The following is a 17,997-nucleotide window of genomic DNA, read 5'->3' on the forward strand; positions in this document are numbered from 1 at the left end:
TCTCTCTCTCTCTTTCTCTCTCTGTGTGTGTGTGTGTAACGTGGAGGAGATGGGGTCAGAGAACATTAACCATTGTGTTTTCTCAGTGCTTTCTTCATAAACCACAGCCAGAAAACAGCACTTTGTGCAGGAAGAGGCTCAGCAGGGAGGTAGAGATGCAGTTAGCAAATACTGTTCTCGGTTTCGGATATTAGGTCCCCATTCTCCCTGGCGTCCTTGGGGAGCTGGGGGAGATTTGATGTTTTCTGAGGGTTCTGTGACTGCAGGTTATGGCTGGTGCTGTCGTCCAATTACTCTCTACTTATTTTACTTAGACTTTAGTAATTGGAAAAAGATTAGATGTCAGGACTTTGCATTTTGTTGATTATATTACCAAAGTCTTCTCTGTAATCACTTCTCTTATTCCTGGTATTAATCATGAGCTCTGAGCTGCTAGAAGAGTCTAATAGTAGATTTCTAATGGAGGCAAAGGAAGCAGTTGCCTTTGTCTTGCTGGGACTGAAGTGTGTGGACATCTCTACACACCCACTTGTGCTCTCTAGCCCCCCAGGGAGATCAGAGACAAGCAGAACCAGGGCCTACTATTCTTCCCCACCATCTCATACGGTGACCTTCCTTACCCTCTAAGGCACTCACTGCCGTGGCTGCAGGCCCCTCTCTCTCTGGCCAATCCTTTTCTGGTTCTCTTTGTTAGTGGTATTTGTCAAGACATCCAGGCCTGTGTTTGCCTACTCTGAAACTCTCTTATCTATATGTCGTGTAGCACACCTTTGCCAGCTGTGTGAAGACAAGCTCACCTCCTATAGACCAGCACTGAGGAGACAACTTAGATAGGCATTAAGAAACAGAGAGTGGGGGCTGGAGAGATGGCTCAGCGGTTAAGAGCACTGACTGCTCTTCCAAAGGACCTGGTTCAATTCCCAGCACCCACTTGGCAGCTCATAACTGTCTGTCCAGGGGGATCTGATAGCCTTATACACACATACAAGCAGGAAGAACATCAATGCACATAAAAATAAAAATAAATAAATCATTACGAAGGAGTGAGTGGGCAGGAGTTCGAGAGAGAAGGAGAGTCAGCTGAGCTGTCCAAATGGAGACTTGGCATGTGGACTCAGGGAACACAGAATTAGTGGGAGGTGAGGAGTCTGGGACCCTGGATGCTACTGCCCAGAGAGAAAGGGTCTCACCTGTCCCAGGGTGGCACCAGAGATACCTGGCTGCCTTTGATAAACTAGTCCCATCTAAAATTTATGCACAAACAGGCAGTGTTGTGGTTTGCTTTAATAGGTGGTATGACTCATTCGTTATCTTTTGTGTATTGAGGACATTTACTCTGAGATGTTTATCATTTAGGCTTACTTTGGTTCGATTTGTGGGGCTCCCTGCCCCCTAAGGACACTGATGGGATATGGTAAGGTGCTGTAGAACTTTCTGTAACCCTGCTTTTCTCTGTTCTGTTTTTTTCTTCTAACAGAGGAATTACGGAAGCTGAGCTGGTCTGGAATCCCAAAGCCAGTTCGTCCAATTACATGGAAACTTCTCTCAGTAAGTCTGCACGCAAGTGCTCAGCCTACCTACTTTATTCCTGTGAGTCCAGTGGCCCGGCACCTGACTGGGGGAGTATGGCTTGCTGACCATGGCCACGCACTTGTCTGTCTTGGTTGCATAATGACACAAGCCTTTGCTGTGTCCAGGAAGGCATTGTCTAGTTTTAGCTTAATTTCAAGGTTGGTTTGGCAAGTCTGGAAGAAAGTGAAGATGAGCAGTGGCTCGTGACAGCTGCGCTCATTCCCACCGACTTCCACCATTAAAGAATCGTGTATGCAGGCTCGTGACTCAGGAGCTTACAGCATGGAAGACCATACAGCCCATAGGAAATGGGTATGTGTCAGCAAAGAAGGATTGGCAGTGCTGTTGTTGAACAAGAGCAGAGCAAGAGGAGGATGAATAAGAGGAAAAGGGGGAAGAAGAGGGGGAGGAAGAGGAGATGGAAGAGGAGGAGGAAGAGGGGGAAGGAGGACAGGAAAAGGAAGAGGACAAGGAGGTGGATGGGACAGGAGGTGTTGGACATAGCTTGTTAGTGTGATGGAGAGTGGGGTCCAGTTCCCTGAGCCCTAGCACTAAGCTGTAGCTCCAGAAGCCCCCAGGGAAAGTTCAGTGGTTGGTGGCTGTCTGCATGCCCTCACTTAGGCTTGAGATTGGAAGTGAGGATAGTTTACTGGCAGCTTGCTTCTCCCTTTCCTTTGTTTTATTTTGGGAGCTAAGTCATGGGGAACTCCAGGCACCTACTCTAAATTGAGTCTGACTTTCAGTGTTTAAAAGACTTTTGTGCTAATGAGTCGTAATAAATTTTCAGTTCAGTACCTCGTAATCCTAAATGCAGATGCAGCTCTGAACAGCAAATATTTATTGATTAAATATCTCTTGCAATTAAGGCTAGACCTGCCATGATCACTTGCGCTCTGTTTTGTGGTTTTTAAGTGTTTGTAGTCACATTTCCAAATGTTCTCTAGAAGGGGTTACAACTCTTGATTGGTTTGTAGGAAGTTATGATGTAAATGTCTGGAAGCCTCTATGTCATGGTGTTGTGCTCATTAAGAACTGGCTGGTCTAGGTAGAAAGGCTCATGAGAGGTTCTTGCCCCTTCCATCACTTCTGCGCCTGTGCATGTCACAGCTGCAGTGCCCTGAGCTGCTTAGCTGCATACTGGTTGCCATGTCAGTGGGCAGAGAACATCAGAGGAACAGCAGAGGTTGAGGTGAGGTGAGCGGTGGGCAACCCCACTGTGTTGGTGTTGGGAGTCTGTTCGCAGAAGTGCTAGCAATGTAGACCAAAGAAAACCTGTAGGGGGCTTCCTAGAAACACTGAAGGCTATGGAGACCTAGCTGCTTCTAGGAAGAGGTCAGGGGCCCAGGCATGCAGCAGGGTTCAGTCTAGCACAGTTTGGCACAGTGTACTTGTGAGGTGCTCAGGGCTTAAGTGTCAGCCAAGGGGAGGGGTTGGGATGGTACTATGGGGTAGCCAGTTCCTAGGATCAGTTTTGTGAAGAGGAGCCTTTACACTGTGTCTCCAAGGCCATTACGAGTGCACAAGGAGGGTAGGAAGGCTAGGCCAGTTCTCAGGCCTGAATTGACAGGTGAGATGGTAAATTTTAGGTTAGTAGGAAAGTCAGCTCTTTGCCACGGAGGTAGTATAGACAAGTGGGGATGTCAGGCAAGGCTCCTTGGCATGAGTGCAAGCGCACAGTGCATATCTGAAGGATGTCAGTATTACTTGGACAGGGAGTTGGGCAGGTCACAGGCTGAAGGGCGCAGTGAGGGTGGGGCTGGCCAGTGACACAGACAAGCGCTTCCTCTCAGGCCTCCTCGGGAAGGCAGGGTGACCATACGTATGGTTGATCTCAGGTCCTCATCCTGAAGGACTTGAGCCAGGGCTGTGTAGCTATTTCTGGAAGGAGAATAACCTGTAAAACCATTGCTTAGTATGTTTTGTTATTTGCTGGAGATTAGTTGAACTTTTCGTGTTTCAGGCATTATTTTTGGTGCTGGAAAAGGACAGGGTATGCTGGAGACTAAGTGCCAGCCCTATTAGGTCCTACACAACACAGAGAAAATGCCTACCCTTCTATTACGACACAGTGCAGGCCAGGGCTTACTGCACAGAAAAGGAGCTATTTTCCCCGGACCCTGTGCCCCACTTGTCCTTTGTTGGATGCTTGCTGTGTGCAAGACAAGGCACACTCAGATTTACTCAGAAGCTGAGTTATGTCCTCCAGAGAAGCAAGTGATTGTCACCAGGTTAATTATGTGCAATGTATAGCAGTGATGGGGTGCCCTCCAAGGGGCATAAGGGAAGCTAGAAAGAGCTTGAGTTGGGGCAGGGCCAGTTGGAATGGCTGGGAGGGACTCCATGGCCAAGGCCAAATGTATTTGTGGAGGGAATCTGGCCACTAGAGCAGGCAGAACCGAGCACAGGCACGGGCACGGGCATGGGCATGGGCACGGGCACATGCACAGGCACAGGCACAAGCTGTTGAGCACTTGGCCCTTGGTTCTGTGATCTTTTCCTGTGAAGTCTGCTGCCAGGAGGCTCAGGACCTGCACAGGAAAGGAAGCCATTTAGCTGGGATACTAGTCAGACATGGAGTGGTCAGCTAGGAGTTGGTCAGAACTGGCGGGGTTCTTTCTCAGCTAGCTGGACCCTAGAGTTTGCATGAGAATGGCTTCCTTGTTTGATGGCAACTTGCAGATGCTGTCAGCTTCAGCATGTGTCTTAGTTGGGGTTACTGTGGCTATGATGAAACATCAAGCCCCAAAATCAAGTTGGGGAGAAAAAGTTTATTTGGCTTATTCTTCTACATCGGTAGTCTATCAATCACTGAAGGAAGCCAGGACAAAAACTCAAACAGGGTAAGATCCTGGAGGCAGGAGCTGATGCAGAGGCCATGGAAGGGTGCTGTTTCCTGGCTTGCCTCTTGTGTCTTGTTCAGCCTGCTTTCTTATAGAATCTAGGACCACTAGCCCAGGGATGGCCCCATCCAACAGTGACCCCTACCTGACCACTCCATGTCTGACTAGCTGTGGTCTCTTTTTAACTTGTTGTATTTTACTGTCACTTGGGAGGTTGGGCAGTACTGATACCTGGACTTGCTAGTGGACCCAGGTTGAACCCTATTGTTCTAGGGTTCCAGGAAGCATGGAAGACAGAACCAGGATGCTCATGAACCAGATAGGAAACTGGTCTCTGAAAAACGCATGGCCCCACAGAAGGCAGTTGCTCACTGGGCCTGACATACCTAGACTAGGGGGCTGGATTAGGTGGCCATGGGTGAGTCGGGATTAGATTATGAGCCTAGTTCAAGGTCTGGCCTACTAGTGACTTCCCTCCAGCATGCCCACGGTTTGTCATCAGCATAGTTCTGGTGTTTGTGGACAAGTGTTACTTTTAATTAACGAGAGGAAATTCTTCTGTAGAGGCGAAATCTAGCCGTGTGTCTTTTATTCTGAAGAGCTCTGTAGCCAGGGCACCCCATTAAACACTAGCGCTAATATTTAACTTTTAAATTACATGCAAACAGCATAGAATCTTTTTCAAAATTAGTCCCAAAGAGAATCATATTTTTGATTCTTTTTTTTTTTAACTAACTCTTTCAGAAAGAGTGAACAAAAACTAATTAAACATTTAACATTTATGCTAGTGAGGATATTGGATAAAAATGACAGCGAGGCTCCAGTATCAGCGTAGCTTCTTTCAGTGTGTTACAGTTGGTTTGCATATGAACGCGGTGGGAGGGAACACATTGATTTTTGTGTCACCAGGACAGTTTGGATTTAAGTATCTGCATGCATTGTTTTACATTTATGATTAGTGTTTTTATAGCATGCTAATACAGCAATTAAGTCTTCTGTAGTTCTGTCATTTAAAATTCATTGCATACTTGAATGTATTTCATTTGCATAATTTCTAGTCTTGCTTAATTATCAAGAGGCCTGCATTTGCACTGTGTTTTTTTCCTCTAGGAAGGGGATGGCAGAAGAATGGGTGGGCCTTTTATGGTGGCATACTTGCCTTTTAGAGTTTGTGTTTCATTAAGTTAACATTCTGGGAGCAGGAAACCTCTTGAGAGTGTTTATTCTGTCCCCTAAAGATACCGGTAGCTGTGGCTGTCTCCACTGTGTCTGCTGACCACTCTGGTAACCCCACTGCCCTGAGTTGCAGACTGGGCCAGGCTGTTGACTGTAGCAGCCAGCCTTTCATCTGCCAGGCTCTGGTTGGGTCTCTGCTCACCCTGGACCCTTCCTGCACACCTCCAGGCTCTGTGCAGTTTTCCATTCTCCCTCCCTACTGTCTCAACCAAACCCAGCCAGGAAACTGCTAACTTAGTCTCTCCCTGAGACCCTAGGTCTGTGTCATCTCTCTTCACCTTGCTTACATTATCCGTTCATCCAGCAAGCCTTTGCTGAGTATCTGTTATGGGACCAGTGTTCTAAGCCCTTGGGTATATCTCTGAGATGAAAGAGAGAGCTTACATTGTGACTGGAAGAGATAAAAGTACATTGGGTAGGGGAAGTTGGCAGAGGTGATTGATGAGTGCTGGTCATAGTATGAGCAAGACCAGAGTGCTGTTTACCTGTGCAGTTTACCTGGGCCTCACTGAAGGGGAAAGTGTGGATCTCCAAAGCCATAGTGCAGAGACAAGTCTCACTAGGGTGGAGAGTTCAGGGGTGGGGCTCTCTGCAATCTGGCTTCTCCCTAGAGCCACCTTGTTCCTCACATTGAGCAGGGGACACAGGTGTGGCAGTGTGTGGCCTGTGCCTAGGCTCTCTGTGAGCCAGGAGTCAGCTGGCATCCCTGGCAGGTGTGGGATTGTAGGTTAAGGCAGGGATGATGCTATGGAAAGGCCTTAGCTTGAGTCTGACCTCACATATCTGTGGCTCTGATCATGCCACCATGGTTTGCCCATCTGAAAGCCGGAACATTGACTACTTCTGAATGGCTAGGATTAAAGGAGCACCGAAGTGGCCTGTGCCTGGTGGGGCTGCACCTTCCTTGGAGGTCCAGTGGATGGGCATTTACCACACAAAGAATAAGATGTATCTTAGGAAATTGTTATTCTTTAAGTTCATATGAACTGAAACTGAGATAGCTCCAAGGTGAAAGGAGGTGTGGACAAAGCCTACTGCCTGGATGGGTGTCCCTGGGGCAGATGTTAACTGGATGGAGACATGCCTGTCATTATGTCTGTTTGTACCCTACTCTTCTAATTTTGTGCCTTCATCTCAGGGACACAGTCCCTGTGTCCCTAGCACTAAGAGCTTGGTTGGGATGTCCACTGGTGTGTTGCAGGAGGCTCTGATTACCAGGTGGGTGACATTTGGGCTGGTTCTGGTCCTATTGGTGCTGCATCTGCTGTGTGCAGCAGACTGCAGTGGAGTCTTGGCAGTCTCTCTTCAGAGAAGAGAGGCATCATCTGAGGGTTGTGTTTTCCTGTAGAAAACACTGTGTCATGAAGTTTGCTTTCCCTTGAAAGCTATCAGGTGAGCATTTTATAGTGTTTGCTGTGAGTTGTATTTGACACGTTAGTAACAGGGCTGTAGAGGTGTATCACTGGTCACCTCCTGTGTGCTCCTTGGGAGTAAGTAGCAGGATCTGTGGTGCGCGCAGCTCACACGTAGGAGGAATTCATATCAGGAAATAATCAGATGTTGTCGGCCAGTGTGTTAGAGATGGGGTAGTTTATGTAAATGTATGTAGAACATATGGCGTGTTCTGATGAGACCACATGCATGATGGATCACATGCAGCCGTGTACTACTGTGGAACTGTGCAAGAGCAGCCACACACGATTCAAGCAGGCACAGTGGGCTCTACAAGCTGTCATTTACAGAAGTAGGTATGGGTTCAGTTGGTGTCTCCTATTGTCAAATGGCTGCTTCCGTAAGAGGTGTGGCTTTGATTTTATTTTTTCGTTTTTTGTTTTTGGGTTTTTGAGACAGGATCTCACTATATAGTTCTGGAACTCTCTCTGTAGACCAGGTTGGCCTCAAACTCACAGAGATCCACCTGCCTCTGCCTTCCAAGTGCTTAAAGGCACAGGCCACTATGCCTGACTATGATTTTCAAGTGCAGCATATGAACCTGAATGTTGGGTAATGGGTGTTTTCCTAAAAGAACCAATTGTACTTCAACAACTGGGCCTGTCTCCAAGTGAGGGCCTGCTCTTCATCACAGGACATGGGCAAAGCAGCCTTCCACAGGCAGGGGTGAGGATGCTTCCCACAGGCCTCACCTGCAGACATGGAAAGGGCAGTGGCCTGACTGACCTGGCTGGAAGTGGACTGCATCCATGCTTGCCCTTCAGCATTGCTCCCTGCCGGGTCACCCACAGCCTCCTGGGGAAGGCAGATTCCTTCTGCGTTGTTCTGGTGGCTAGCTGCAAAGCAGCCGGAATGGCGACCGTGGCAGCTTTGGTTGGAGTAACTGTACAGCAGCTTTAGTCTCACCCTTGCTCATGGTGGCTGCCGCAGCTCAGACCCCCTATATTCAACCAGATTCATGGAAGCAGCAAAGAAAAGCCCTGGGCGTTGGGTTACCCAATGGTGTGTCCATCTAATGTGTCCCCAGTGATGGCTGGAGTGTGAAAGGGTGTCACCTCCTTGGGAAAGACCTGGCAGTTCCTTAAAAACGTCTGTCTACATTCTGATGCAGCACCTCTGCCTCTTGCTATTTAGTCCTGAGAAGTCGGAGATACATACCTCGAAAGTGTGCAGGAAGACCCAGTAAGCTTTGTTCATTCGTCAGTAGCTTACCAGAATGGCCCAACAAGAGCCGTGCAGACCCATATCCAAACCTCAGAAGGCAGGCTCACAAAATCCTAGACTCTGAACTTGTGTTTGGAGAGTCCCAGACAGACCCAGCCGGCCCTAGTGAGAGACTAGCACTTCCAGGGTCCAGGTGGGGTGGTGGCAATGGGCTGCAGAGAACACCGTCACTTTGGGCAATGGTAAATGGTTAAATGGTAAATACTGTCTTTCTGGGAATAGTAGTCAACTGCCTAGGCTTAAAATTAACAAAATTTAAAGTTATACCATATAACTTATAATTATAGTTTTAAGTTATAAGACTAACTTAAAAACTTAGACAAGGAAACAAATAAGCAGCCTCATAGAAAGTGTCCATTTTATGTATTGAAAAGTGCCAGGGCCCGCAGAGACTCTGAAGGATAGATGTGTCCCCATGACAGCTCTGTGCACATATAATCAATACGTGTGTGTGTGTGTGTGTGTGTGTGCATGGTTTGAGTGTAAGACCAGACAAATTCCCCATTCTTTGTGGATGTAAGCCCTGTGGAGAAGGGTTTAGTATCTCCATTGGGTCTGGGTGTCCTGAGACAACTTTTGTTAGGTGAGAGCGACTTAGAACTGGTTAGTGACACTGCTAGGGCTTGCTGGTGCTGTATGCTGTCCTGCTACTTTGTTCTGCCTGAGCCATACTGGATGGGCACTCTCATGATGCACAGTAACCACAGACACCTGTGTTTCTTTTGTTCCTCCAGGGTTACCTTCCTGCCAATGTTGACCGAAGACCAGCCACGCTGCAGAGGAAACAGAAGGAATACTTTGCTTTCATTGAGCATTATTACAGCTCTAGGAATGACGAAGTTCACCAGGACATGTATCGACAGGTGTGTATGTGTGTGATCTCTCTCTCCACTCAATACTGCGGTTTGGAGGTGATTTGAAGGGGATGTGTTTCATCTATCAGGAACCTGATAGGCTTGCAGATGCATATTTTTCTAACAATAACCATTTGAAAGTAATTAATGTCAGCTGGCTACCTGCGGCAGATCTGACTTGTTTGTGTTCCTTCTCAGAGGTAAAGCATGAGGCTTGAGTCGAGTTACACAATAGATGCTGAGATCTGTTAGTGATGACCAGCTCTGCCTTGGGTGACGTTGGCATGTGATACCTTGGCCTGTGCCCAGCATTCTATAGCCTGCTTCTCTAGGCCAGCGCCTTGGCCCGGAACCTGATCTAGTGCCTTCCTGCACTGGATTGTCGTGTATTTACTGTCTCACTGAAGGTTATGTCCAGGCACATGGAGCTAGTTTGTGGTGAGGTTTACCTGGCTTGCCTTCCTGTCTTTAGGTTATTTCTGCTGATATTCGTGGCCTTTCCCCCATTTTCTCAGGCCTGTTATTGATGAGGCAGACCAGGGGCAGGATATGGGGTATGATGCCAACGCTGTCCTGGCTGCATAAGAAACACATTGCCTGTGATCCTTGCTGGTACTGGGTATGGAGGCAGGTCAGGTCTGCTTTTCATCTTGTAGGAGGCCAGCACACACATGTCACCGAAGAGAGCAATATACTGGCGGTAGCTCCCAGGATGTCTTGCTAGTGAACCTGGGTAACCTTATTCCTCACCCATACCTGGGCTGTTACATGTGGCCCTCCTGAGTCTGTTTAGGTGTCCCTCAGTAAGGGTGCTTGTGGAGTTTCTTAATGTGTACTCTGTGTGCAAGTTTACCTCATCTTGTGCCCTTGTGCAAGGACTCAGACCCTGACTGTCACCAGTAGCCCTTTGAAGGACACAGAGAGAAGGCTTTTTGTAGGTGGAGAGGCTGAACCTAAGTGGCTTTCTCTTGGCCACAGGCTGTAGTGTCAGAGTGAAATGGTGACCCTATTTATTAGGTGTTAGCTGCCTCTCTGCACATCGGCAAGGATGGAACTAAACTGTTGAGTCCCCTTTGGGTCCAAATATGCTGTCTCCCTCTGTTTATGTAGGCTGTTTCCCTGGAGCCCCAGAGTGATGCTAGTGTTGCTGGTGTCGGGTGCGCTCCTGGGATGTGGAGCCAGCTTGTGGTGCCAGCTGTGTTCAGAACATTCCTGTTGGGTCACCTCTTAAACCTCACCCTCAGGTGGTCTCCACTGTAATGCTGACAAACATTGCCAAAATTCTCATGTCAGATGGTGCTCACACAGGAGTCTGCTGACACCAGCAGAGACTTTCAAATGCTTCCTTTAATGTGTCCTAGATTCCTCATGGACATTGAGAAGTAGAGGAGAATGTGGCCCATGTTACAGACAGCCCTGTCACTGCTGAAACAGGACACTGTTAGTGTCCTTGAATCCCGCCCAGTGTCGGGCTAAAAATCATTGTGCACTGATGACATTGGCTCATGCTGCTGAGGAGCTTAGGACCCACTCTATTCCTAATGATGCAGTGAGCATTGCTGGACTGTGAAGGCTCAGGCATGCCTATCACCTGAGGACATCAAGCCTTGCTCAGATGGAGTGTGCTTCTGGGCGCTTCCTATGCAGGAGCCTGGTGTCAGTCCTCTCAGAGCAGGTTAAGGGCAAATCACACGTGCCATCAAGGACTGCTCCATCCTATAAGATAAACATGTGTCTCTCCTGCATCTGCAGATCCATATCGACATCCCTCGGATGAGCCCGGAAGCACTGATTCTTCAGCCCAAGGTGACAGAGGTAAGAGGAGGCTGACCAGGGACTCTCTGCTAATGCTTGTCTCTGTGTGTGACCATTGCTCACTACACTCGAGGGTCCTGATCCACGAGCTCCCAAAATCCATAATTTGTGGATGTGGAATCACTGATGGTTCTCAAAATTTTTTTTGATGTACACTTAAAATTACAGCAAAAAGAATATATGCAATATGTGTGAGAGTATTTATAGTAGAAACTTATGTCCTTGAATTTAGGAGTTAGAACCTCTCCATTGATGACCAGCTGCCTCTATGAGTTTCAAACTGGTAGCATAGAAACTCTTTCTCTATGCTCATGGTTCTGCTACTGTACCTCTCCCTCCATCTCCCTCCAAAAAGAGTTGGACGATTCGTCTCCAAATTATATTTGCCATACTTTGTGACTTCAACACTAAGGAAGCAGTGTGGTGGTAATGTTGTGTCTTGAGCTGTGTGTTCCTTTTTTTGTGCAATGTAGTCTTTGCAGCTTGTGCTTTCTTCTACTTGTGTAGCAGTCAGGGTGAATGTTTGGGCACTTCCTACTGCTCTGCAGTTGGGACAGTGTCACTAGAATCGTCACCTCCATTTATGCAGGTCTACCCGTGAGAATTTTTTCCAAGGCTCTCAGGATACCATCAACATGCTTTCTGGAGAGCTCTGCAGACGGGGCTCACCTAAAGTGCTGGAAACCTGGATTTCCACTCCTTGGCAGTTCTTGGAACATGGCCAGGCTCCTAAGCTCTGTATGTCTGGATATTCCTATCATGCTTCTGGCGTCACTTTCCTTGGCTGCTGTTGGTCAAAGAGCCTCTCTGTATATAGAGATGGACGTCTTCTGTGTCCCTGTTCTGGTAAATGCTTGTTACTGGCTGTCCCTGCCCCTTCCTTTAAGTTTGTGATGTTTATACATCTGGGAGTCTAATTCTTTGCCAGTTATTTGGTGGGACAGATGTAGCTTTGCTGAATTGAATGTGATATCCTCTTAGGTTATCATGGGACACTTTCTTTAAGAACTCTTTTTCCACAACATCTGCCTGGTAAATGTTCTCCCATCTGAAAGTTTTCTTTTTTTTTTTTTTTTTGGTTTTTCAAGACAGGGTTTCTCTGTATAGCTCTGGCTGTCCTGGAACTCACTTGGTAGACCAGGCTAGCCTCGAACTCAGAAATCCGCCTGCCTCTGCCTCCCGAGTGCTGGGATTAAAGGCCTGCGCCACCAGGCCCAGCCATCTGAAAGTTTTCTTTCCGTATCCTGTGTTTAATTTGTAGCTGATAGCAGCACCTATGGGCAGTCATCACAGTGGGGGCTGTGTAGGGACTTGAGCTTATCACCTCAGTGTTGGATCTGTCTATCTGGGCCACGTTCCTAGACATCCACTGGGACGTCAGCACTGCCTCCTTCCTCTTTGGAGTTGTCTGGGTCCTCTTAGTCTTTATGCAGTCAAGTCATTTTCTGAATCATGTTGCCGGGATTTTAAAAGTCTGTTTGATTTATGAATGGGATTGCTTGGACTCCTTAGATCTCAGTAGGCCCTCTTCCACTGAGTTCTGTCTCCAGTCCTATTTTAGTGTTATTTTGAGATCAGGTCTGTCTGAGTTGCCCAGGGTAGCCCTGAACTCAGACAGTGCGCACATACCCTGAACTTCCTGCCTCATCCTACCAAGTAGCTGAGATCACTGACCTGGGCCATCAGACTTAGGCAAGCCTTTATGAAAGGCCTTATATATGTCCTATTAGATTTATTCCTAGCCTTTATATTTTTGTCACTAAAGTAAGTGGTATCTCTTTAAAGTAGACTTACTATCTGAAATACTTTGTTTTTCATCTTTATTTTCCCCCAGTAAATGCATTTTGAAACGTGGACATCTCTTGCCTGCGCAGTAAAGCTGCTAAAAATTTCCGACATTACTGAAGTAAAAGTGCTCGTAGATTGTGGAGCACAAAAGGGGAGAATGAGTTTCCATAGGAGCGGCCACTCTGAGGCACTTCCCTTTGATTGCCCTTTTCAGTGGTGTGCTTACAGTGGCTGGAGACAAGAGTAATGCATTACGACCTCTTCTTTACTTAAGTTTTTCTTTAAACATGGAAAATAGACCTTGGTGTGTGTGTGTGTGTGTGTGTGTGTGTGTGTGTGTGTGTGTGTGGTGTGTTTCTCTACAGCTTAGCACACTGCTCATAGAGCTGGCCTTGTGGCCTCAATACCACTGCTGTGTGGTTGGGCCTTGAACCTTTTACTTAGCATCTCCTTGGCAGTGGGTTTGCTCAGGCCCAGGACTCCTCTAGAGATAAGAGGTGTGTATATTTAGCAGTTGGCAGGGCTGAGCAGGGGCTGTGCAGCCTTCAGGACAGGCAGACCTCTGGGGAGGAGGGCAGACTATCCAGGCTGGCCAAGGGTGACCGTGGATCACTTGAGCATAACTGTGTTTCTGGGGATTTGAAATGAGGAGCATGTCCTTGAAGGAGCACTGGATGGTGGGTCTTGTGTTGGCCAGTATGCAGGAGCCAGTTAGATTTCTGGCACCTTAGAAGTTGAGATGCATATATCCATGGTGACAGCAAATCTCTTGCCATGGTAGCTTCATGAGGTAGAAGCTGATGACTGAGTCTGGAGCTAGTTGTCTGTTAGACAGTTGGTTGCCACTGTGTGCTTGGCTTGAACCTCAGAGTCCAAGCAGCTGCTTGGCTCTTTTGTTCACATTTGCATCCCACTAGCAGGGAATTACAATAAGACACAGATAGGAAAGAGCAGGCACATCTCTTTAAGTCATGTGAGTTGGCAGTGTGGTACTACTTGTAACCTGGTCACTTTGCTTGGTGACATGTAGTTCGCTGGATGGGAACTGGGAAGGTGAAGCTGGATCCTGAGCGCAGAAGCCCATGTGGCAGCTTGGTGGGGGCTTTGTGGTGTTTCCTGAAATCAGCCATTTATGTTTTTTGTGTTTTTTTTTTTTTCCTCCAGTACTGTTATGTGAAAGAAAAATTACTTTTTAGCCACCTTTCACTTTTTAGTCCCTGCCCATTTTGTTGATGAACTTGACCTGTGACACTTAGTTGTTTGTGGCTAGTCCTTTATCTTTGTTGAAGACCATATTCAAGTGCAGATGTTGTCAAGTTCAACATCTGCCTAGTGACCTTTCCTCCACAGCTGTCCTGTTGTCTGCCCTCTGCTGCTTTAGAGCCATCTCAGGTTCAGAAGTAAGGTTGCTGCTGTGTGTGATGTCTTGATACATTTGAACAGGCACAGGATAGTGAACCACACAGGTTGTGAATCTGAATTTTTGACCAGAAACTTGGAGTGGATATAGGTGCCACCTATATGTGATGGGGAAAGAAGGGACGTTCTTGCAGTAAGGGTACCCATGGACCATCAGCCTCCTCTGTCAGGCTTTAAGGCTTCCCAAGTGGAGGTGGCAGTTGCCCCAGATCCAGATCTGGTCCTCATATGCCTAGGTATGGTTGGGGTGGGGTTGGGGACAGGGGTCATGTGCTGGTCCCTGCTTCTGGAGTGCAGTTCTCTCACCCTGTTGCCAGACCCCCTGAGCTGCTGGTGCATCTGTGCGTACCAGGTGGCTGAGGATGCTTTGAGACCCTGCAGCAGCCACCTGTTCCCCATCTCACCGTGGCTGTGCTACAGAGTCTCTCCACCCTAAGTTCTGAAAGGCAAGAACCTCATTTTATGTTTCCTAGTCTCACCGTGGTCTGTAGGCCCTGAAACAGAGAAGTTGTCGCTCTTTTCATTGCACCCTGATTCTTCTCATTGGCTTTCCTTCCCCATGTGGGCATGCTGCATTTAGAGCAATGAACTGGGCATCTCCACAGCATGTCAATATTGGGGTCCATGTCTTCACATCTGTTTTATCCTTGTCACTTTACTTGATGTCTTAGTTATAGTTCTGTTGCTGTGAGGAGCTACCATGACCAAGGCAGCTTATTGAAGAAAGCATTTAATCAGGCTGCCTTACAGTTTCAGAGGGTGGTGAGTCCATGATCATCACGGCAGGGATCATGACAGCTGGCAGGCAGGCAGGCGTGGTGCTGGAGCAGCAGCTGAGACTGAGTGTGAGCCTGGACCTAGTGTGGGCTTTTGAAACTTCTGGAAAGCCTACCCCTAGTGACACACCTCCTTCAGCAAAGCCCCACATCCTAATCCTTCCCAAACAGCCCACCAACTGGGAACCAAGAATTCAAATATAGGAAGCTGTGGGGCATTCTCATTCAAACCACCACACTTGGTGTCATGCTCCTCGCTTCTAATTTAGAAGTGGGGCCACAGTTTAAGAGTCCAGAAACATCTTACTTGCTGCTGAATCAGTTCATCACACTTTTCTGGTGTCTCTTGGGAAGGGGTTAGTCTATCATTCATTTTCTTTGCTCCGTTTTTGTGGCAAAAATGTCAGATCAGACAGCTACCTTTAATATCTATGTCCTGTCAAAGAAATCAAAGAGTTTTAATTTCAGGTCCCCACTGTCAGGCACAAGATAGAGAATAGTGCTTCTGTCTTTGAAGTCCCTTCTTGTGCCACAAGCTCTTCTGTATGATGTAAGTAACCTCTATGATTATGGTGGCTCTCCAGTTCTTTGTCATGTCTTTGCCAGTGGCACAACTGTGGGCTGCTCTTCTTGATGGTGGGCATTGATGTCTGATGTTAGCAGTGTGCTCATGTGGAGTGCTCCCGGGGCTGTGCAGCCCTGAGTGTGTGCTCATGTGGAGTGCTCCCTGGGGCTGTGCAGCCCTGAGCGTGTGTTCTTGTGGAGTGCTCCTGGGGCTGTGCAGCCCTGAGTGTGTGCTCATGTGGAGTACTCCTGGGGCTGTGCAGCCCTGAGTGTGTGCTCATGTGGAGTACTCCTGGGGCTGTGCAGCCCTGAGTGTGTGCTCTTGTGGAGTGCTCCTGGGGCTGTGCATTCCTGAGTGTTTGCTCATGTGGAGTGCTCCCTGGGCAGTGCATCCCTGAGAGTGTGCTCATGTGGAGTGCTCCCTGGGCAGTGCATCCCTGAGTGTGTGCTCTTGTGAAGTGCTCCCTGGGCAGTGCAGCCCTGAGTGTGTGCTCATGTGGCGTGCTCCTTGCCCTGAGTGTGTCTGCCTGTCATGATGGTGGGTGATGACAGACGGTGGTGCCATTAGCGTGCTGACCAGGGGTTTCACTAGGGTGTTTGCTCATACGTAAAGTACATCGGTTGGATTTACCCCATCATTACCTACTTACCTGGTCCCTAATAGTCTCATTTTTACTTTCTTTTAAAAAAACTACTAATATAATTCACTAAAACATTTTTACACATGCAAGTAATATACTTTGCTTGTGTTTCCTGCCATTAATTATCCTTATTTTTTCCTTCTTCTATTCTCTCCTTTTACTTGTTCCATTCCCCCAACCCAATACTCCCTCCTAGTCTTCTGTCTTTCTCTGTCTTTCTCTCTGTTTCTCTGTCTCTCTCTGTCTCGGTTTCTCTGTCTCCGTCTCCTACACACACACACACANACACACACACACACACACACACACACACACGACATGTGATACTGTTTGAGTCTAGCTTATTTCACTTAACGTGGTGGACTCCTGTTCCGCCCATTTTCCTGTAGATGACATAATTTTATCCTTTGTAGCTGAGTAAAACATCATTGTCTACATAGACCACATTTTCTTTATCCACTCATCTGTTAATGGATGTCTGGGGTGATTCTGTTACTTGGCTGTTGTGCATAGTGTTGTGTTAATTCTCTCCAGCTAACTATCCAGAAGTGGTGTCACAGGATCATGTGACAGTTCTATCTTGGGTGCTTTGAGGATTCTGAACTGATTTTCACAGTGGCCGCACCAGTTTGCATCCCTAACTGAGGGATGAAGTGCTCCTTTCTCACCAGCGTTAGTTGTTGTTTTAAAGGTGAGATAGACTTTAAGTGCAGTCTGGATTTGTTAATCTCCTCATGGCCAAGGATGCTGAACTTCTGATGACATGTTTATTGGCCCTATCTCTTTGCTTTGTGTTCAGTTCATTTGCCCATTTATTGATGGGATACGTTTTTGGTGGTTAGCTCTTTGTGGTTTTTGTAGATTGTGGATTCCCACTCTGTCAGATGGCAAAGACCTCCTCCTGTCTGTCCTGCAGGCTGTCTCTGCAGTCTGTTGAGTTGTTTCCTTTGGCGCCTCATACAGTCCTGCTTATCAGTTCTTGCTGAGGTGTCCTCAACTGAAAGCCCTAGGTTTTCCTCTAGAAGGTCAAAGTTTGATGTCTTATTAAAGTCTGTGATCCATTTTGAGTTGATTTTTTTTTTTTTTTTTTTATTAATTGGGTGAGAGATAGAGTCTAAGCCATTCTTTTCCAGTGGTTTAGAAAAAGGCTGGCTGTCTTTCTCTCTATGCTTTGGTACCTTTATGGAAGGCCAGGCAGGTACAGCTGTGTGGTTTTGTTTGAGTCTTCTGTTCCCGTGGTCTGTGTCTGCTGTTGTAGTTAGTACCTTGCTGTTTTGGTTACTGTGTCTTTGTAGCATAGTTTGAGGTCAGGGATTGTGAGATGTCTTAGTCAGGGTTTCTATTCCTGCACAAACATCATGACCAAGAAACAAGTTGGAGAGGAAAGGGTTTATTCGGTTTACACTTCCATACTGCTGTTCATCACCAAGGAAGTCAGGACTGGAACTCAAGCATGTCAGAAAGCAGGAGCTGATGCAGAGGCCATGGCTTACCTCTCCTGGCTTGCTCAGCTTGCTCTCTTATAGAACCAAGACTACCAGCCCAGAAATGGCACCACTCACAAGGGGACCTCCCCCCTTGATCACTAATTGAGAAAATGCCTTACAGCTGGATCTCATAGAGACATTTCCCCAACTGAAGCTCCTTTCTCTGTGATAACTCCGGCTTGTGTCAAGTTGACACAAAACTAGCCAGTACATGACACCTCCGTCATTATTCCTTTTCTCCTGGCTTGCTCTTCTGCACCTCCATTTCTGGAATGGTTCCCAAGTGGAAAGCCAGCTGTGGCCCTGGCCACCAGCAGCCATACCTGTCT

The 17,997-nt window shown here is 47.4% G+C and overlaps 1 protein-coding gene across 1 annotated transcript in view; it reads left to right on the forward strand.

The window, feature by feature from the left end:
* Tbc1d22a (TBC1 domain family member 22A) overlaps window positions 1-17,997 on the forward strand; it is a 286,103-nt gene that overhangs the window by 82,666 nt on the left and 185,440 nt on the right. Inside the window, exons 5-7 of the mRNA XM_021216494.1 lie at window positions 1,478-1,548; window positions 9,059-9,187; window positions 10,931-10,993. Coding sequence (XP_021072153.1) covers window positions 1,478-1,548; window positions 9,059-9,187; window positions 10,931-10,993 — 263 coding nt within the window. The remainder of the gene's footprint in view (window positions 1-1,477; window positions 1,549-9,058; window positions 9,188-10,930; window positions 10,994-17,997) is intronic.

Source organism: Mus pahari, chromosome 17 (genome assembly GCF_900095145.1).
Source record: "Mus pahari chromosome 17, PAHARI_EIJ_v1.1, whole genome shotgun sequence".
Taxonomy (NCBI): domain Eukaryota; kingdom Metazoa; phylum Chordata; class Mammalia; order Rodentia; family Muridae; genus Mus; species Mus pahari.